Raw genomic sequence first — 23074 nt, forward strand, 5'->3', positions numbered from 1 at the left:
ACCTCTTCAAGATCAGGTCACCACCAATCCTTTTATTCGTAGACACTAAGCTCCATGAGAACAAGGGCCATGCTTAATTTTTTCTTAACACCTCTGTCTCTATGGCCTAAAATGGTATCAGGCAGTAGTAAGTAAAATTGTGTTGTTTGACTAAATTAGATGCCCCAGAGTAAAGGACTGTGCTATCTGTGACCTTGGATTGTCTGCAGAACACTAAAGCTACACCTCTTTTAAAAAGTCTTTTTTATTAAATTTATTGGTATGACATTGGTCAATAAAATTATGTGGGTTACAAGTGTACAATTCTGTAAAACATCATCTGTATATTATATTGTGTGTTTGCCACCATATATTTGACACCTTTTATTTTTTTCTACCTCCCCCTCCTCCCCATACCCTCTGGTAACCACTATACTGTTGTCTGTGTTCATGACTTTTTGTTTGTTTGTCTTGTTCATTTATTGCTTTCAGTTTTGTATCCCACATATGACTGAAATCATATGGTCCTCGACTTTTTCTTTCTGACTTATTTATAAAGATATTCTCAGGATCTACCCATTTGTTACAAATGGCAGCATTTCATCTTTTCTTGTGGCTGAGTAATATTTCATTCTGTACATGTACCACATCTTCTTTATCTAATCATCTATTGAAGGACACTTCAGTTGTTTCCATGTCTTGGCCGCCGTGAATAATGCTGCAATGAACATAGGGATTCATATATCTTTATGGATGAATGTCTTCAAATTTGGGGGTTAGATACCCAGAAGAGGGATTGCTGGGTCATATGATAATTCTATTCTTAATTTTTTGAGGAACCTCCATACTATTTTCCATAGTGGCTGTACCAATTTATATTCCTACCAGCAGAGTATGAGGGTTCTTTTTTCTCTGCAACCTCTCTAACATTTTTATTACTTGTCTTGTTGATGATAGCCATTCTAACAGGTGTGAGGTGATATCTCGTTGTACATTGTTTTGCATTTCTTTAATAGCTAATGAAGATGAGCATCTTTTCATATGTCTATTGGCTGTTTATATGTCTTCTTGGGAGAAGTGTCTGTTCAGGTTCTCTCTCCATTTTTTAATTGGATTGTTTGTTTTTTTGTTGTTGAGTTGTATGAGTTCTTTCTATATTTTGGATATTAGTCCCTTATCAGAGGCATTGTTTGCAGATATCTTCTCCTATTCAATTGTTTGCCTCTTTTTTTGTTGATGTTTCTTTTCCTGTGCAGAAGTAAAGCTATACCTCTTAAGGCTTTCGAAAATGGAATCTGGCTTTCTGATTTACTTCATATTTTTGCATTCATATTTGTTTGTAATTCTGAAATGCTTACTCTTCCTGCCCTACAGAAACTTATGAACTAAAAAATGATAGTGTGAACACATGAGAAAATGAGCAACCAAGCAGACATTTGCATGCTCTTGAGGGGCAGTATAGAGAGGTGATGCTTGAGCTATCTTAGTGTTTCTCCTTCAGAATTTTAATTGCATGAAAGTCTTCAAAAATGTAATAATAGCTACTTTAATTTCTACTAACTTAGTTTAAGAGCATAAGGAAAAAAATACTTTTCTAAATAGTCTCCCATTACTGTTTTGCACTGGATGAATCTAGGGCTTTGTTTCCAGCTATTTGAAGATTCAAATTTCTAAATGTACAGATTTACAAATAAAACCACACACAGCCATGTTCATTTAACAAATATTTACTGAGCAACCACTGTATGACAGACACTATGATCAATCTAGGGATAAAATAATGAGCAAGTTACTGAAAGGCTCTCTGCCTTTATGGGGCAAACAGAGAAACAAATAAGTTAGTAGATATTGCTACTTAGCAAAAGTACTAATAAGATTAGTACTTTTATTCATTTATTCCTGTTATTTATTAGTTTAATAAATAACAAGTATTTATTTGGTATCTACTATTTGCCTAACCCTCTGTCAAGTACCATAAAAAGTATAAAAGATGCATACTAATATATATGCAGGACATATGAGCTCATCGGGTGCTCAAATCTTAAGACCTGAATTAATAAGAAAAGAGCATTTGATTATACAGGATAAAGTGCCAAAATCAGGCCTAGATGATAATAAGCAATGAAGAAGAAGTGATATTAATATTGTCTGGGACTGATTCTAAATAAATATGTTACAGAATATGTAATAAATTGTAGTTATTTCTATTTGCAATTTAATAAGTAAGATTAACAAATAATTTCTGGGTACTTACCTTGCTTACTGCCTCCCCCTTCAACTAACAAACTAACTCCCTCTCTCTTTCTTTCTCTCTCTCTCTTTTCTCTCTCTCTCTCATATCTAATCTGTAACCAAGTTGCCCTTGTTTGACTTTTATCATCTCTAACCTAAACTATATAAAACCTCTAGTTATAAAATAAATAAGGCACGGGAATGCAATGTACAGCATCGTGACTACAGTTTATAATACTATATTACCTATTTGAAAGTTGCTAAGAGAGTAGGTCTTAAAAGTTCTCATCACAAGAAAAAAAAATTTTGAAACTATGTATGATGAATGATATTAATTAGACTTATGGTGGTGATCATTTTTCAATCAATACAAATATCGAATCATGTCGAATACCTAAAACTAATGTTATATGTAAATTATACCTCAAGATAAAAAGCCCCCTCATAGATCTGCCTACTTCAAATATCATCCTCTTCAAATTCTCCCTCCATTCTGCTGTCAGTTATCTTTTTACAACATATATTTAATAATGTTCTCTAAAAACCTTTGGGGGCTCCCAGATTTCCTATATAGTAAAGTTCAATTTCATCAGCACGTCATTCAAGCTCTCTCATTCTCTGGTTCCAGTCTCATCCTCTTACCATTTCACCCTGCCTTCCAACCACGGTGTTTCAAAACTGAGATGAAGATGAGGATATAAGAAATTGAGATAGAAAGGAGAGATGTTGAAGGAGTTTATGATGGAGAACTTCCAACCACTCAAAACAGGAGAGGATCTCGTAAGATTGAGGGCTGTAAAGGTAAGACTAGAGGCTTAGAGAATTGTTATCAGGGAATTTTTATAGGAATCCTCCCTGCCCTCCACCCCCCCCCCAAAAAAATTGCAATATAAATGCAGTCTATCAGTAGTTAAATAATGTGAATCTATAGAGAACTCACTCGGCACAGTTGCCTGACATTTTCCAACAGTTTGGCAGCTCAGTTTCAGGAATGGAGACATGAGGAATTGACATGTGCTGGTGATGGCAGAAGCAGCAGAGGTGAAGGACTCCAGGAGTGCAAGCGTCTACCTCAGCCATCCTCACATCCTTTCTTAAGGTGTGAAGGATGTGCTGTCTTCCTCAGGCCTGCCCCTCCTACCTCCACCAGTTTTCCTTTTTTTCTTCCTCGTCTCAAACTTTCCATCTCTAGTATTTTTCTTTCTTCTGCCTGTAGTTTCTCTGCTTAAGTGTCTCCTATTAAGAGAAAAAGAAAGAAGAAAATAAAGCAACTCATCCTTGATCCAGCTCCTTCTCCAGTTGTGCTCTAAATTGTCTCCTCCCTTACTCATTCGAACTTCTCAAAAAGTAGTCTGTATTCACTGTCTCCTTTTACTTTACAATTTGCTTAAATCTGGCTTTTGTTCTCACAGTTCTATTGAAAAGGCTCCTCCTGTGATCCCTCATGAGCTACTCTATATTACCAAATAAATCAAAGGAAATTTTTCACTTCTTTTAGGCTCTCTCTGCCGTACCTAACAGCTGGTTCCTGTCCTCGTTTGTGAAACTCTTTACCCTCTTGGCTTCTGTGACAGCATCCTCACCTCTGTTCCTCCTTACCCTCATCTTTTTCTTCTCTCTTCCATGGTGTCCCCTACGGGTCCCTTCGTCTATCTCATAGTTACAAGTATCACCTACATCCTGATCATACAAAATCTACAACGCCAGCCCAAACTTCCCCCTAGACTTCAGCCTCCTCTGCCTTCTGACATCTGCACCTGGCGTTTCCATAAGCCCCTACTCACATCCAAAACAGAACACACCTGTTCTTCCTGACTTCACCGCGAAATCTCTACCTCCGCCCTAAGTCTCTTTCTCATCTGACCCCTTAACCCTCAGTCACCCAAACAAAAGACCTGACAGTCACCCTTGCTCCTCCCTTCCACTCACTCCTACATTTTCAGTAATAAGTCCAGCCAATTTTAACTCTTTAGTTATTTTTTAATACAGAACCATCCTTGCTACTACTGCCCTAATTCAGACCATCGTTGTCTCTTGTATTAATTGCTGCAAGAGCGTCTTAAACAGGCTCCAGCTTCTAGCCTCCAGTTTTATCCCTTCAAATCCGTACTTCGAATAGCCATTCTACTGTGCTTTCTAAATTATAAATTTAACCATCTCTCTTCTAGGCACAAAACCATTCGTTCACATGCTGGCTAGAGCTACAAGACGAAGACCTCTTAGAATCTCAATGATACTAGATTTACAAGGCTCACTACTTAGTCTTTCCCTCTCTATTTCTCCAGCCTGATTAACAGTGAACTGCTTGCTGGTTTTCACTCTCACTGCTCTGTTTGTCTCCAGTGCCTTCGTTCACACTGTAACCAATCCATGCAATGCTTCCCCTCCCCGCCTCCCTTCCCTGCCTTTACCATTTTCTATATCCTGGCTAACTTTTACTAATCATTTAGTAGGCAACAAAGATGTCACCCTCGTCAAAATGTCTTTCCTGATCCATGCCTATGTACTTCAAGAATCTTTTCTCTGTATAGCCAAAATTATCATACTTGCTGTCATAAAAAAATAATTATCTATTTATGTGCCTCCTTCCTCTCCACCTCCACCCTCATCGACTTTGAGCTCCTCTAAGAAAGAGAATGTCTTAAACACTTTTGAATTCTTAATGCTTAACAAAGTGTGTACAGCGTGGTAAGCATTCAGTACACATTGTGAAATGATAGTATAAGTGAATGAGAGAATGAATGAATGAATGAATGAATGAATAAAGGCGCCCCAAGAGACCAAGCAAGTTACAGTATTTCTCATTATCATATTATAAGCCAACTCACAGGATTACAAATGGGAATTATATCTAGTTAACGCCTAGTGAAGCATCACCCTCATTAGAGTTAAATAACCTTGATAGTTTCTGAGGGAATGGCCCCCATTTCACCTTTTCTATCTTCTGGGGAAGGAACAGATAAAATTACAGATAAATGTTCATGGGTCAGTTCAACCATGCTTTCTAACTGAGCTTATAGACCTGATGCAGCTATACCTATGGAGTGAGGCAGGGACCAGGTGATTACACAAACTTACATGCTGGGAGTATACCCAGCTACATAATTTTTGTGGGACCCAGTGCAAAATGAAAATGTAGGGCCCTTTATTCAAAGAGGAGGAGTAAAAGTACCACTAAAATTACATATGAAGCTTTTTCCTTTCTTCCTCAATCTTTCTCTGGACTTACTATGATGTTTTTAAATCTACTATTTAATGTTTCAAGTAAAGAAAAGTTAAAATTTTATGTTATTACCATGAATTTTGCCATTTTTTTATATTGCTCAATGTCAATTTTAAACAAATATTAGCGCATCCAACTCATATGCAGAATCACCAAAATTACACAATTCCTATTTCGTGGCTTTAATACAAAGGGTATCTTGAGCTGTCCAAAAAAAGACAAACATATAAGCCAAACTCAGGAAGGTTCGGAGTTGGCAGGAGGGAGAGAGAAGGCCCCCAGGCATATCACTAGTCAAGGAAGTACGCCCAGGCACTGGATACCGGCAGGGAGAGTACAGATGTTCACAGACCTGCCTCCTAATGCAGAAACAGGTGCCTCGCTGCAGACCCTGATACCTTCGGAGCCCCGCCTCCCACCATACCCCTGACCAATGAGCAGCACCTTGGCCTGAGCAAGAGGAAGTCTGGGGAAGTCAAACCAAGCATCTCCATTTTCCAGGGGCCTGTCACTCCAAACCATGGGAGATAGGGGACCTCTAAGGATTTTTAAATCTCTGTGTCTGTGTCAAGACATGCTGGGTACCTGGATCAAGGGTAAACTCTGGCCTGCTGCCCACCAGCTGTGCCAAGGTGCTGTGAGCTTAAAGTAGTGTATATAGGGAACGCCATGCCCTGCCCTGAGGTGCCATAGGGTATGAGTGCCTGACCCTAAAGGGGTAATTGACTAGACCCCTGCTGGGAGTGGAGAGCAGAGCAGCAGCTGTTTCAAACCAGGTATAGAGGGGAAGTCCAAGCAGGGGAACCCTTCCCGGAGAAGTGGTAAGAAACCTCATCACATACTCCATTGTCTGATCAACCTTCACTTACAAAATACATATTCAGAGAAAAAATGAAGAATTTTAAAACAGTAACCACAGAGCATTAAACCCCAAGCACAGGCCCTTCTGTGCCTGGGGCCCTGTGGGACACCCAAGTAAGCGTCTTGTCCATGGCCACAAAGCTAAGTAAATGGCAGAGCTAGGAATAAAACCTACATTTTTTTTCCACCACACATGCTGCCTCTTTCAGAATAGACTATTTCTGGCAAAAACAACATGAAACTAGAAGATTTACAGCTCTATGTTCTTAACGAAAAAAATGGGTAAAAAGTTGTTCCTAGCAGACATGCTTTATTTTTAGCAATTTTACTTTATAATTTATAAAGTAACTTCATAAGCATTGTGTACCACATCTCTAAAGGGTAGATGTCATCGTCATCTCCATTTTACAGATAAAGAAAAGAAGCTAACTTACCCAAAGTCACTCTGCCATTAAAGAGCTAAACTGTAATGTGAACCCAGGAGCTCTGAATTCCATATTCTTTTTATTAATCTCCAAGCCCTTAGTACAGATTGTGCGGAAGGAAGTTAATGCAGACCACTGGACCAATAGGGAGAGACTCCATCCATCTACATCCAACTTTATGTAGAAGATACTTGTCTAGACACTATGGGGTATGGAGGCATCTGATTGTCTGCTTCTATCATCTGCTTTATTGTCACCCTGGTTGCTACAGCAGCTCTACCTCTTATAGTGTGAGCTCAAACAAGTTCAGTTTTCTCATCTGTAAAATGGTCTATTAATAGTAATTTCTGAGGATTAAGGCAGTGACCAGCCCACAATCAACATTCCATGAATATTAACGGCTGCTATTTATTATTATTATTATTATTATTATTATTATTATCATTAATACTACTACGACTCTATTAATTTGGTTGGTATAGCTGGTTGAGCCCAAGTCCTTGTCCTCTCTTATTATTATATAAATGTATCTCTTTATACTGAATACTCAAAGAAAATATTTCTCTTCAAATAAGAATTACTCTTCAGACAATATGTGTATATGAGTAGATTTACTTTCTTCTAGAACCCCGAGAACAGATGCTATGTTAGAAGAGAACATCTGGCCCAAATTTATCATTGTTTAGTTGAGAAGATTAAGTCCTAAGGAAGTTAAATGACTTTTCCAAGTTTACACAATTAATTGGTGATAAGCCAGGACACCTAATTCAGTGCTTATTTCCAATGAAGGTTGTTTCTGTAAGATAATGCGTAACTCCATTGCTATCACTGCTCTGAAATATACCTCTGTTTTGTCATAATGCAGCATGATTATGAAACCGTATGTTCTAATTGTGTTCATCATAATTGATCTTGGTGGTCATTATAATGATTATTATGCCATGAATAATGATTTAAATTAGTTTGTCTTCCTCGTACACATAACTGAAGGATATACCAGTATTATTTTCACAGTATGTTCTCTTTTCCCCTGACGGGTAGGAAATATTTTTGAGCCATATGGGATCCTAATTCTCTGAATGCTTTTAGATTATCAGATGTCTCAACTGACAGTCCTGGATGAAAATCAAATCATGAGAATTTGCAAAACTGAAAAAAATTAAGAACATTTTGGTGTTATCATGTACCGGAAATTCCATCTTTATCTTTCCTTCAATTAGAAAAGAAAATCAGACATCCTAAATATTAGAATTTTCAGCTCAAACTTTTCAATCCATTTCCTACAAACTTACTTGATGATCTTTAGACCGGTGTTTTTTAAATCTGTGCTTCACATTTTTACTTAGGCATTCATTCTTTCACAATTTTTATTTTATTCACAATTTAGCAAACAGGTGATAGGGGAGATGCAAAGATGCTTAAGACATGATCATTTCTCTCAAAAGGTTTGTGATCTAATGAAGTATACAGGACATATAATACCAAGTAGAAAAAAACAAGATAACTCTGTGGCCTATTTAGTATCTGCTCTAACCTAGACAAGAGGTGTTCATCTTGAACAATGCTCAATTTAATATGAAGGACTTTATGGTGGTTTTGCTGCCCATTGCATATTTTAGAAGTAAAACCCAAGACTTTCTCTCTTTAATTAGAAAAACTAGGCAAGGAGATGTTGACATTCACTATGAGAAGAGTGTTTCCTTTTTCTTTCCCCTATCTCATTCTGGTTGAGTAGTGTTATTTAGTGAAAAAATGAGGAAAGGGTATCCGTCATGGTGTGGATGTTATACAAAGGAAAAGAGTATTTGTGTGCCTTGCATAAATTTTCCTTTTGTATTCAACCCAAGGCCAAGTGGTGGAGCCAGACAATTCTACAACAGCCCAATGGACTCTTAGTTGTGGTTTGCTCAGCTTTCAGTTTAAACCCTTGGTTGGGTTAGTCTCTTGCCTATCTAACCTATGGTGACCATCTCCTCACACTTAATTCCAGTGTTGTTGTATGTCGTAGTCCATTTGGGGTGCTATAACAAAATACTATAGGCAGGGTGGCTTATAAACAACAGAAATTTATATCACATAGTTCCAGAAGCTGGAAGTCTAAGATCAAGGCATCGACAATTAGGCAACTGATGATGGCCCACTTCCTAGTTCATAGATGGCCATCCTTCTCCATGTCCTCACGTGGTGGAAAGAGGAAAGGAGCTCTGTGGAACCTCTTTTATAAGTCACAAATCCCATTCAAGAGGGCTCCAACCTCAAGACCTAAGCACCTCCCAAAAGCTCCACCTTCAAATACTATCATATTGGAGATTAGGTTCCAACATATGAGTTTTGGGGGAACACAAACAGCCAGTCTATAGCGTAGTACCAATGAGTTTTTCCACCACTAAATTTTAAAAAGGAAGCAAGCCAAAATAAAGTTTTCATGGGGGAAATTTTTTTTTTTCTGTTGAAGACAGTTCAAGAAAAAAAATGTCTTCAAAACCAAAACTAAAACCAAAAGTAAGTGTGGAAAAAAATCAGGAATGTTCTGGTCAATTGTTTCAACAGAGTAATCATCATTCACTGCCCACCAAAGGCACTCTGAGTTACAAAGGTCCTGGCCACAAACCTGGATATCTCAAGAGTTCAGGGAAGAGCCACACACTGAGGCCAACCTAACATATCCCCCACAGTTCTCATTGTTTCGACTCTAAGATTATAATGTGTTCAAGTTTCAAGGGTAAAATTCTTTCCTACAAAAAGTCACATTTATGTAAAAATGATCTTCCTTTAGAATCATAATGACTCTGTTTAATCTCTGGATTCCTGTCTTCTTCAATTAGAAGCTGAAAGCCACTTCCAGACTTAAAATCTGTCAACCTCATGAACACTTCTGTAATGTCACATCCAGTGAATTGAACAAAAACCAAAATTCATATGAAATAACTTTCTCCAAGTAATCATCTTGTGAGATTTCTCAATTTTAAGTCAAAATGAGAAGAGGCCATTCTATAGATTGATTACACCCACCCCCCTCAATCCCAATTTGGTTCTTACAACTTTCATCTTTTCTACTATCCATTCTGTGTTCTTTGTGGTTATCACACCCAGATCTGTCTTTGGTAAATTGAAAATACCCTGCTGCCTCCATTACGTGCCATGGTCCACATCTTTATCATTATTGTCACTGACAAATCAGCACTGGTTAGAGCAACTTGGATGCAAAAGCTGGAGACAGCTTTAAATAACCTTTTTATTCAGGTACTAACTCTCTCATAGCCCACGCTTGCCTGCTTACAGATAGCCAATGGGGGTATTTGTTTTTGGTGTTCAACTGACTGTGACCTCATCACTGTCACTTTGTATGAACAATTGACCCCACTCAGCCTGGGGGAAGTCCATGGCCGCTTACTTTCTTATGGACACTGGAGGGTACCAGGTGAATTTTTTCCTTTTAATCAGAAAAGCAACAGCTTTTCTGGAAGTTCCCTGGTAGGCAAATTCAGTCACACATCCAACCATAGCTAGAAGGGAGGCTGAGAACATTTAGTTTGTCCAGCCCACATAGTAGAAGGTTGGAAGGGAAAAGGAGGTCAGTCTACCAATAATGTCTGCTATGACCTAGAAATAGAATTGCTGAGTCTGCGGAGTATGTATGTTTACATTTTAATCGATATTACTGTACTTAATCTCTATCTAAATTGTATCAGTTTAGACCCTGTATCGAAGATCATTCTGACTTTTATCATTGGCATCTGGCCTCTTTTTTGTTTGTTTGTTTTGTTTTGGTAATAACAGGGTTTATTGAATTTCTTTTTTTATTTATTTAAATTAGTTTCAAGTATACAGTACATTGGTTAGAAATCTATATAGTTCATAAAATGATCCCCTCCAATTGCTCCCTCCCTCCCCTGGCCCTCCACCTAGCCATCACATTAATGCTAACTGCATTCCCTATGCCATGTTCCCCTTCCTTGTGACCATCTGTCGACTACTAATTTGTACTTCTTTAACCCTTCACCCCATTCTTCCAGCACCCCCCATCGCCCCTCCCCTCTGTCCGTCACCAAATTGTCCACCATATTTGTGAGTCTGTTTTTGATTAGTTTGTTCTTTTTTGTTTCTTAGATACTGCATATAAGTAAAATCATATGGTATTTATCTTTCTCTGTCTGACTTATTTCATGCAGCATAATAACCTCTAGGTCCATCCATGTCATTGCAAATGGTAGGATTTCATTTTTTTAAAGGCTGAGTAATATTGTTAGAGTGCATAGATCTTTACAAATTATTGTTTTTGTTTTCTTTGGATAAATACCCAGAAATGCAATTGCTGGGTCAAAAGGTATACCCTTTTTTAATTTTTTGGCCTTTCTTTTTAATTCTAATGAGTTCATTATAATTTATTAGAATTTATAATTCTAATAAATTCTAATTTCAAATTATAATTAGCTTGAAAACTTGACTCCCAGTTCACATGGTTCTCTAAGAGGTCATATCTCATCGTCTTTCCCTCAAATTTTGATGTTTCTGTGCTGTCACTTCAATTTTGGTTATTGAGCTCAACTTCCATACCACCCAATTTCTCCATTCATTTTTCACGCCAGTTAAAAATATAAGTCAGTTTATGTCCTTCAATGTTTTTCATTGCACTTAGAATAAAACTCAAAGTCCTTTTCATGGCCCTGCAATATCTATCATGCCCTGTTTCCCCCTCCAAGGTTTTCTTCCCCCTCAGTCACCAAATCCGAGTCTCACTAGCCTTCTATCTGTTCCTAGAATATGCCTGACTCTTTTCTCACCTTAGTGCCTTTGCACCTGCTATTCCTTCTGCCCTGAATGCCCTTCTAATGGCTCTTTTTATGCTTGGGTTGCTCCTTCTAATTCCTCACATCTCAACTTACATGTCACTTTCTCAGAGAGGTTCGCCTGATTAGTTTACAACATAGGTCTCCCTTGTAATTTTTTTTTTTTTTTGTCATAGCACTGTATTAATTTCCATTAGAGACACTGGGAAATGTTCATCATATTAGATGGAAGAACAGAATCAGATACCGAAATTATGTACAGCCCACCCTAAAAAAAAATTTCTTTTAGAAACTTCACAGCTTGTGATTAGAAAAGGACACAGGACAGCTGCTAACTGTTTTCCTTTCATCTCCACTTTTGGCATGTTCTTCTAATAGCACTCCTGTCACACTCAGTCTGCAGCACAGTGGGAGCTAAAAGAATAGGACTGAGGTGTCCCCCAACCGTCCCCACCCCCTGCTCAGACTCAGCTGCTGGGAAAGACCATTTATAGCTTTTCATATCCGCCCTACCCTTTGGGGAATGGTGTAACCCAGCTGACTTCACGCTTCAAAGGAAAGGGAAGTTACAGCTTAGTGGTTAGTTAGGGAATATTTAGCCTAGAAAATCCCACCAGGTTCCTGCCAACCCTGATTCCATGATTCAGTGAACAGAAAGCACTGAAGCAGAGGAGGGAGGAATAGGTCAGACAGCTTTCCAAATTCTCTTCCAAAGAGAGGGAGTCACTGTCGCTTAAACTCTGTGAAATCAAACGTAAAGAGTGCTGGAACACTTGCTTTCAAATGTGAATTTCATATGGCTCTAAAGTAAAATGCAAATGGTTTAGGTCTAGCCACATTTTTTTAGTGAACCTTTTCTCTCCTACACTAAATGCACTGGAAACAGTATTGGATAATAGTTATGAGAATGACTCCCTATTCAGCCATGGGAGCAAGTTATTTAAGTACCTACCTCATAGAGTTGTTGTGAGAATTAAATAAGCTAATATATCTAAGGCATTTAGAACAGTGCCTGGTACAGAATAAGAAAGAACTCAATAATTGTGCAATATACTTTATGCTAATTTACACCAACTGCTATTATTGTGAAAAATGAAAGAAGACAATAATTGGTGTTCATAGCCTTATTATTTCGTACTTATGTACCTGGAGAAAAGTAAGGGCACACAAATATTTGTTCACATCAGCTTTTCTTCTTGTAGGACTTATGGATTAACATCCTGAAAAATAAATAGGCTTCCTCTCTTGAAACTATGAAATTTTTGACCAAGGCAGCACAAATTACTGTATAAATGATTTTGCAGTCTTTTATAAATATACATAATTCAAAATCTACATGAACACGTCTCAAATGAATCATAATTATAATTTATGGTATCACCAAACCTTGCTCAATATTTTAACAAGTAAATACCTGATTACCTAAATTCCCCCTCTCTCTCTCTGTAGCTTAAGAACAGATGTTTCGAAAGGAAAATAGACTTGAAAAATGATAAGAAAAAAGTGATAGCATAAAATTTACTGTAATTTTCTTAGCTAATCTTAAAAAAATAAGTCTAAGATATAATTTGTAAAAATATGTAACTTACATATCTAAGATGTTCTCTAACTTATTGCTCTCCAACTTATTGCTTAAATGTAACATTTATTTGAATCGATAATTCATGTGGTCTGAAGAATCTAGAAAACTTTCTTCATAAGTTAAAATTGTGAAAATTCAGTTAACTTATGAACAAGAAATTCCATTGCAGTAGACAGAACATGTTCAAGTGGAGGGCTAAGGTAGAGAGGTAAAAATATGTTACAAAATTTTCTTCCACTGCCATTTCATTAGTATGACAGAGGGAATTAAAATTGGAAGCAGCACATTATCCATTATCTGATCACTTATGGTAACCCATGTTTCTATCTGATAGACTAAATAAAGCTTTTTTGCAACACTGATAAGGGAGTTATAAATCTAGTATTTATCACAATAATAATTATCATAATCATACAGAAAAGACATGCATTGGGTACACTTGTAAATCGATATCAAATTGACTCAAAGCCTTTATGGAAAGTAAGAGGTAGCACTATTATTCCAAGAAAATTATATATGCAGGTTTTCCCTGCTATTCTAAAGTAGAATGTACCTATGAAAGCTTTCGTAAGTAAGCCGAAGTGGCACAAAGCAAAGAAGCAATTATCATTAATTTATATGGGAAAAACTTTAGCATTCCCTTACCCAAAATTCAGTGTATGCGTAATTTTATTTTGTTCACCATGATCAAAATCCTTAATTACATCCAGTTTTCCACTAAGTATAACACCTTTATGAGCTCTCTTAGGCTCTTCTGATACTTTAGGACATGTGTTGCTAATGGATGCACAAAATAATCAAGATAAAGTGCAGATGCTCACAGGCACTGTCCAAAGCTATGGCGGCTTGACGCTGAGATGCTGAGTGTGGTTCTCAAGGAAGGAGCCTGGTGGGGCCACTCTCGCTGCTCAGGGTGTGGCTGCCTCTGCGATCTCTCCCTGCAAATCAAACAAATGCTGACCACTGTTTTCACTTTTTGCCTTTTTTTCGTTAAAGTGAAAATCTTCTCTAGATTTCTTTCGGTTAGTGGAAACAGGTATGAATGAAGGTCTTTTACAAAAGTAAGGTGGTGTAATGCAAACTTTCAAAAAACAGGATATCTGTAGTTTTATGCTGCCATGTCAATTATTCTGTAAAAAAATATATTAAAAATAAACTAAAATATGTGTTTTTTCTTATATGAGTCTGCAAGATCTTGGTGTCATTCTATTAACATTCAACTCAAGCTTATATTAAGAAGAAAACAGTTTTCTATGGTCCTTAAATATGTTTCCCTAGCATTTTATATAATATACAATGTGAAGGAAAGGTTTCTAAATGAATATGATATGTATGGTATTACATAAGATTGGGGAAATAAGAGAACTCTTCAAGCTGGAGTTCTAAGAGACAGAAGCAATCAGTACAGATATTTTTGAAAGATGACTTCAATAAATTTATTTCTAATGGATCATTAAGTGCAAAACACTGCTTTTTATTCTATTTGGTCATCTCATTAGTTTATCACAGCTGAAAAAACTTCAATGCATAAGTTATTCTCCCAGTGGCCAGAGAAACTTCAGCTTTCATATCTCAGAACATAAATATTACAATATTTTTCTTTACTCCATAATTTAAGAAAGCAATAAAGACCTAGATTAGACAATTCTTGTCAGCAGAGAAACATCTGTTCTAAAAAACATTGGCTGGGGCCTTTGGTTCTTAAGTAAGTCATTAACTAAACAAATTTATCTACTGATTATGATTCCCTAAACTCCCTGTGCAACGTGCCTGGTAGTGTGCTAAGAAAATAATAAGTAATTTCTCAATTGGACTTGTCATTTTGATAGCATAGATTTCTAGCCCCATAATAAAGAAACACTAGGGAGTAGAACCGGTTACCAATTTGTTTTAATAACTAAAAAAATTAGAAGAAAATTTTCTAAGGATCCTAAATTTAATGTTTATGAACTTTGACTAAGAGGCACATCAATTATATCCTGAGAATGATTCACGAGTATTTTTGACTCCTTTTTACATCACCACTTTTGCCTCATCATTGTGATTCAACCACAAGTTTCAACGTCTTCTACTGTAGAGAGAAGCACAGTCTAACAGAACTTGCTATGATTATGGAAATGTTCTTTATTTACATTGTCCAATACAGTAGCCACCAGCCACATATGGACAATGAATCCTCAAGATCAGGATTGAAAAGAATCAACTAGGTATGGCAATTCAGGGGTCATTCTTAATATTTGGCAGAGAAATTCTATGGAGTCAATGGGGGTAGAAGCTTATTGTGGTGGGTTGAGGAATAAACGGGAGGTGAGGAAGTAGAAATGACATGTGTAGTGGGGTAATGAGGAGATAGTGCAGCAGGGGATTAAACAAAAGATGGACACAATGGAGCTCTACTCCAAACACCATTGATCTGAAAGTCATGTGAAAAATGGATGGAGGAGGGAGAAAGCTGGAGCTTATGTTCACCTTTTATTGAGGGAAAAAAAAGGTGTTAAACTGAGATTTTCTAACATGTAGTAAGGCAGGTGATAATGTGAGAATAAATTCCAGCTCCTTAGGAAAAATGGAAATGTTTATTGTCCCTGATGGTGCAACCGTTAACCAAGTCACATGAAATGGTTTAGTTGTAAGACGTGAAACATTTGATTTTTCTCTGAAAAGCTGTAAGAATCCATACGCTACAAAAATGAGGTGTTCTATTATTTATTTTAATAGGACATTGTATAAGTTCCTAGTACTGAGATGAATTTGTCCAAAAGAAAAAAAAAAAAAAAAGCTGTGCATTCTTGCCCTTCACTATAATCACTTCTTAAAGCTAACTTTAGGCTACACGTTTTAAAACAATAAAGTATAATTTCAAATTATACAATCTATATTTATATATAATGATGCTAACCAAAAGTTGGACATGACTGAAATCATAGCATTTTAGAACTAGAGGGATGTTCGTTAAACTGTTTCATTTTATGGGTGAGGACCAGAGGCCTAGAAATAATATATGACTTAGCCAGGTTTACCCAGATAAGACTCAGAACCATGTCTTTAGATCCAAAGGCTGGTGCTGTTTTGAAAAAATCCTGGCTAGATGATGCACCACGATATTTTTGGTGTTCCTATATATTACAATAAGAGAAAACAAAATTTCTAACAGCATGCCTCACTGGGGACAGTGAATCCTTTTCTTTACATTTCTACAATTAGTACCACTCCCCCTTGGGCACATTCTTGCCATTTGCATTGTACCTCCCATAATTTTCACTCATTTTTCAAAAGTGCTTGGTAATTATCATGTACGCTAGGAAATCCGACCCAAGGAAAAGATGTCTGACTTCCTTACAAAACTTCAGAAAGTTTTCTTTCTTACTGAAGACAGAGAAGATGGTATATTGGTAGCTTAGAAGAAGAAAGTGCCCTTTACAATTTCAATTCTTCAAATCTTAAATTTCAATTCTTCAAATTCTTAAATTTCAGTATTTAAACACTATAATCAAGTTTTCAGGATTACCTATACATGTGAGCTCATTCAAACTATAGGATCCTGGTGTGTTTTGTGTTTGTACAAAGAAATCAGGTTCTATTTTTATGTATGAGCTAAAGTCGTAGGCTGTTAATTTAGTCCATGGAAAACATGGTAGTGGTCTAAAACATAGAGGGTCAAAGGTTTCTTGTTTTTATTTTTGTTTTAAGCGCCGGGTAACTCCTTCTGGAAAACCCTCAAAGAGTAATAGTCAAATGTGAATTGTATCATACATCGCGCTCGTGACACACTAGTTTATTTCTGAAAGTAATAATGCTTTTTCAAAATGAAGTCATTTATATTCTTAGCCATGCTCTATTGTGTGCACTGAGTAATTTCTTGAAAGCAATGTTTCCTATGGCATATTGCCAAGACTGGCTTTATTTGTTTTTCATTAGGCTTTTCATTATCATGCTGCTATATACCTGGATTGTTCTGCCTCCTCCAAGAATGCCAGGGTAGCTTAAGCATAGGAATGAGACTATGAGCAGGTGGAATGTTTTTGTCCAGTGAATGCCCATCTTAAATCTCTAGCTGTGATACCATTCCGATGGCTTTAAGCTTTCTAAGAACAGTCATTTATTCAGTTATATAATATAGTCTGATATTAAATTATTTACATCTATCTACTCTGTCCCTTTCCAGGAAAAGACAGTAGTCTCACTTTGCACCACATTAGATTGGCTCCTTCTCCTTGATTATCTCAAGAAAAGGCATCATGAAACGCCCCTCTTGCTCAAGCCTGGAACCAACATATATTCTACATTTCTTCATCATTCCACGCATTCAATTGCCAAATCAAACTTCCTGAGTATTCAAATCCTCTCACTTCTTTCTGTCTCCCATGATCACTCTTTGGTCTAATCCCACACCGTCTCTAGAACAATTGCAGTGGTCTCCTGATGGTCTTCATGCCCTTTCCAATTCATTCTCTTCTGCCTTAAATGTTTCTCAGTACCATAAATTGCTCTCCATACATAGGTATTCTCAAATGTCTACTCGTATTTTTGTTACACATTAAGAGGACAGATGTTACACATTAAGAGGACAAATGTTACACATTTGTGGACAGTTTGATTTGTCCACAAAAGTTGGGTCTGAATTCTTGAACTTCTCTGTAGACTCCTCAATTTCAAGGGAAACTCTAGCTTACAAACCCCAAAAGATAAAAATTTATGGACAAAATAAGCATTGTATAAATTTCTGTATATTACTCAGAGGTCTAAAAAAAATTCATTGAAATCGGAAAATTTCAGGACTAGACCGATCCTTGGAGATAGTGTGGCTCAACTTCATTATTTACTAGAAACTGAGGCCCAGCCACAGAAACCAAATTGATCTTCTAAGTTTGGAATCTCATCATATAATTCCTTTTCTTAAAATCTGCCCATGGTTTTCCATTGTGGGCAGGGTGAAATCTAAATTCCTCAGCGTGGCATACAATGTCTATAATCTGGACTCTGCTTACCTTTTGCCCCTCTCTCCAACTTATCCCAGAACTCGATGCTTCTGAATACACTATGTTCTTTCTTACCCATAGGACATTACACATAATTTCTCCTTTGTCCTGCCTCTTTTGAATACTAAATCTTAACTATCTTTCAGATATCCAATTAGCATCATCTCCTCTGAAAACATATCCTCGATCCCCTCTAGGCTCTCAAGCATGTGTCAACATCATTTTAACTGCCTTTGAACAATCCGTTTTTATCACTGGACTAGAATGAATAAAGACCATTGTAAACAGGGACCTACATCTTATTTACTGTTCTATTTCCACATCTTGACCAGGTGTCTGGTATTCATCATTTTAAGATTAATTCTCATTTTTAACCTGTCTAATATGCTCAATTTTTTCCATCTTTATTTTCAGGGGAAGGGGTGGGGGACTGATTCATTCACATCAACAAATGGCTCACTGATAGTTCTAAATGGCGAGTCTCCCTGGGAGCATTTACATTTTTTAGAGGAACAGAGTTTTAAATCACCAGAATGAATCTCCAATGCAGATATATCAACCAGAGATGGTAAGCCATGATAGTATTTGTGAAGGGAAGGAATATTTCCCAGAACTTTCAACTCAGTCACATAGGTGACTCCTCACAGAAGAATGACTCTGCTTTTGTTTATAAAACTCAGATCACTTGTTGGTTACTTGTCTCCGTATTAAACAAATTATTATTACCCATAGTAAAAATGCCTGATTTAACTTATAACATTTCTGGTTTTATTTCAGGGAAGCAATGTTATGGAGGATCAGGATTTATTGGAAATTGGAATTCTTAATTCTGGGCACAGACAAAGAATTCTACAGGCAATCCAACTCCTTCCAAAGGTAAACAATACTTTATTACCCTCACCCTGAGTACAGCCCCAGTGGTTTAAGTACAGCTGTGTGAGGGGTGTTAGTATTTAAGACAACATTTCTTAATGATGCAGCTCCCAAAAGCAGGTCTTTTTAGGTTCAACTAAACAGTCCAGACTCACAAGACTGCTATGGACCATACTTGGCTTTAGATTTACCTAAACGGATGCAATCCAAGAAACGGCACTCTGAGTTTCTCTTCAGAGGGAGTCCTTATATCAGTACAGACATCACTCCGGGCCCCTCAGGTGATGGCTCAAGTGCAAAAAGATAAATCAGTATTGGGTAGGCACAGAAATATTCCCGAATTAGAAACCTCATGCCCCATAAGAGGCAATATATGTTGTAACAACTCCAAAGGCTTAGCCTCCAGGGACAAAGGACCTGCCTAATTATGAATCATCATGTGGGAAAGTCCAAAGTATTGCATCCCCACCAGGTATTTATAGTTCATGTATAAATCCTCGCAGTCCAGATGCAATTTGCCAACCAGGCATCATTTTAACTGCAAGGAGTATGTTACCTAGCAACAAAGTTGACCTTCTGTTTCCAGATAAGGTTTCATAGGAGCCTGAAGCAAGAGGTAGGATCTAAGCACCGGTCTTCAAGATGCGTAGGATTTTAATTGGTAAGGAAAGGGAAAGGCATTTCAGGGCCAACAGGAATCGTATAAGTATAGGTATAGTCCAGGCAACAAATTGCCAGAAGTATTAGAAAAACAGTGATACAGTGTGATTTAAAATCCAATGGGATTTGCACAACAATGTGAATGTACTTAATGCCACCAAACTGTACACTTAAAAATGGTTAAGGTGGTAAATTTTATGTTTTATTTCAATACAATTTGAAAACTAATTTTTTTAAGAAGAAGAAAAACATCCAATTGTGATTAAAACAGTTGGCGAGTCAAGTCAGAGGCAAAGCAGAAAGAGTAGGTTAGATCAGATGATGTCAGGCTAAGGAATTTGAAATTTATTCTGTAAGCACTGGGGAACAGACATGACTAGAATTCTTTAGGTCAATTAATTCCGGAGGCAGTGGACAGTAAGAATGAGAAGGAATGAAAGTTGATCTTGGATCATCCAGATGGGAGAAGAATCAGAGGGGCAAGATTTGAGGCAGGGTAACAGATGAACAGTATTAGATGCATCTGGGTATATGAGTTTATCCTGTTTTATATTTTCTTCTGCTATAATTTTTCATGCTTAGAATGGGAAAGATAAATATTAACCACTGTTTCTAAGGAAGTGATCTGGTAAAATTTGCCAACTGACAGTAAGCTGAGTTTATACTGATAGAAATAACACTTTTGCAAATTCAAGGAGAGTCAGGCATACAAAGGAGTTTAATTTTCTACAGTAAAAGGAAAAGCATCTGCAGAACTAATTCTAAAAGTAATCCTGATAAGTGTATTGTTTACCTCACTACTTTTGTTTCTTTACTTAAAATATTATTTCCTCAGCAAGTTTTCTCCTCATTGTCAGCACGGGCCTCTGCACCGCTATATCCCCAACACCTAGCCTGGTGCCGGACCATGGTTGGCCCGCAATGAATAAATGAATGACTCCTCCCTTGTCACAATGCTGCCTATCATTTGACATTCAGCTCAAATACTTCCATACCACTTCCTTTGTGAAACTTCCACTGAAATGGAGCCACTTCTAAACACCCTGGTAATTATTACTCTCGTCCAAACCAACAACTTTGGACTGGACTATGATAGATTCTAATCTGTCATCTCTAAGTTATCCACTTGAGTCGATTTTCCCTTGGTCCTCCCTGGCCTGGGCGATTCCTAGATGCCTAATCTCTGTCCTAGTTACCTCTCTTATCACTTTACAGTTGAATTTCCACATAGCATCAAGAACAATCCTTCTAAAATGCAAATCAGATCATGCCACATGCTACGCCCTGCTTGAAATCTCCAGTGGATTCTCTTCTCACTTAGAATAAAATCTTTATCATGGTTTACAAAAGTCAATAGGACCTGGCCCCTTCCCACCTCTGTGACCTCTTCTCTTACTCTCCCTTCTCTGCACTCTAGTCACATGCTTTCTTTCTATTCCAGACCATGGCAGGCTCATTTTTGCCTCAAAGTCTTCCCATATTGGTCTCTCTGCCTGTAAAACCTTTTCCTCAGAACTTCATTTGCTTGCTTCTATACATCGTCAAATCTCCACTCAGGTGTCACCACTGCACAGAGGCATTCACATTCTGAAAGTCACCATCCTTGCCTACTATCACTGTCCTTTGTATTGTTCTGCTTTAGTTTGTTCTTCATGGCACTTATGGCTACCTGAAGTCGTATTATTTATTTGTTTGTTTTCTTTCTTAGTTTCCATTTTTCCCCAAGGATGCAAGGTCCATGAGTCAAAGACCTTGACTATCTTATTTCCTTCTATATACCCATCCCCTAGAATAGTCCCTGGCATACAGTAAGTGGTCAAAAATATTTGTGGAATTAAAGAATATACTGCTCTCTCTTTCCTTGGAGATTCGATGGTCCTATGCTTGTTCTATCTGAAGGTACTGATAACATTCTACCACTTCTATGTTTTAAGCATCCTGAGGGCAGAAACAATGTCATATTCATCCTTGAATTTACCACTGTATTTAGTCCAAGACATACACATTAAAAGAATGAAAGAATGAGTGGTTGAATGAATGAATATTTTCCTCACATGTTATTCAAATATAATTTTTTACATCAAAGAGTGCCTCAATTTTAAGATAGCTATAATCCTGTCCATGCCATTTGATAATGAGAAACAAAGAACTCGAACCCAGAATTTTTGGAGACTAAATGGAATGTTTACTTTTAAGACAGAATATCATTCCCATTAGAGAAAAGAAATATAATAGAAACAATACAAAATTAAGCTTCTATCAAGAGGCAGATGCAAAGTGCTTACTATGCACCCAAATGAATAGAGCATATACAAAAACATCCAAACACGTGTTCAGCAGCACAAACAAAACGTAATAATGCTACAAATTGATGCTTTGCCTTCTTAGGTAATGAGCCCAATCTTCAGATGGTTAATAGTGTAGTTTTACTGCCAGCACATTCATTTGCATTCACTCTAACTTCGCACTGCCAGGAAATGGACAAAATGTCTCTGCATTTTGTTTATGCAATTTTGGTCTTCAGAATATTTGTGTTCTTCATCTGTCATGAAAAATGTTCCATGATTGCTACCTGAGATCCTTTAATTAACATATTGTGTTTTGAAATTGGGGAGATTGTTTCTAAACAGAGAAAAGGTGGTTTGCTAAGTGCAATCTTGATCTGTTAGCACACTTCAAAGCATGTTTTTCATGCTTTATTTGTATTTGTTATTTCAAATTTCAAAGACAAAAGTTTATTCCTGTTGTTAGTAAGAATGTTTTTTTGGTAATATGCCCTTTTTAATGTTGAAATATTCACCACTGCAAAGGTCCGCATATTTTCAAGTACACTCGACATAACAAAGACATAGCAAACATTTGATATATTAGAATAGTAGTCACAGTAACTCTCTCACCTCTGTCCATCCGTTCCCCCTGTCTTTTGCAATGCTGGACCTTCAGTACAAAACTTAGTATCAATTTCCACCCAGTATCCACTTCCTTCACCAACCCAACTCAGTCTTTTCTTAGGTCTGAAAGTTTCCCTGGACTTCTGAAGATCAAATTTCACCCTTCTCGCTTTTTTAAGAAAAGAAACACACCAAAATCTCCATAAGAAGATGGCTTATGTTTTACTCTCTCAGAAAGTGTAAGCATAGTGGGCTTTTTCTGTCCCTTAGACACAGGGAAAGTGTCTGATTACTTACTTGCAGCAAATCATTTACCTTTATCCAGATAAGAATTCTACGTGGCCAAGTCTTTGGATAATCCACTAAAATCCTTTTAAAAGGGCGTAATCTCTTTTGTCCTCTGACAATAGAACAACTGGAAGTCATAAATTCAAAGGATTTTTATTTAAAATTTGTAGGACTTCATGTCAAGGCCCATATTTTTCTGCTCTCTTAATATCTCTCATCCTGAATCAAAAATGTATTTCAGCACATTAGCAATTTTTGAATCACATGCCCACTTCGTTTTTCAATATTTCC

General features: G+C 37.1%; 1 protein-coding gene across 24 annotated transcripts in view; it reads left to right on the forward strand.

Moving 5' to 3' along the window:
* ANKS1B (ankyrin repeat and sterile alpha motif domain containing 1B) overlaps positions 1 to 23074 on the forward strand; it is an 831972-nt gene that overhangs the window by 535785 nt on the left and 273113 nt on the right. For all 24 annotated transcript variants that reach the window (XM_006914572.2, XM_025048663.1, XM_025048664.1 and 21 more), the window contains one exon: positions 18849 to 18947. In XM_006914572.2, the coding sequence (XP_006914634.1) occupies positions 18849 to 18947 (99 nt within the window). The remainder of the gene's footprint in view (positions 1 to 18848; positions 18948 to 23074) is intronic.

The sequence above is a fragment of the Pteropus alecto genome, unplaced genomic scaffold, assembly GCF_000325575.1.
Source record: "Pteropus alecto unplaced genomic scaffold, ASM32557v1 scaffold94, whole genome shotgun sequence".
Taxonomy (NCBI): Eukaryota; Metazoa; Chordata; class Mammalia; order Chiroptera; family Pteropodidae; genus Pteropus; species Pteropus alecto.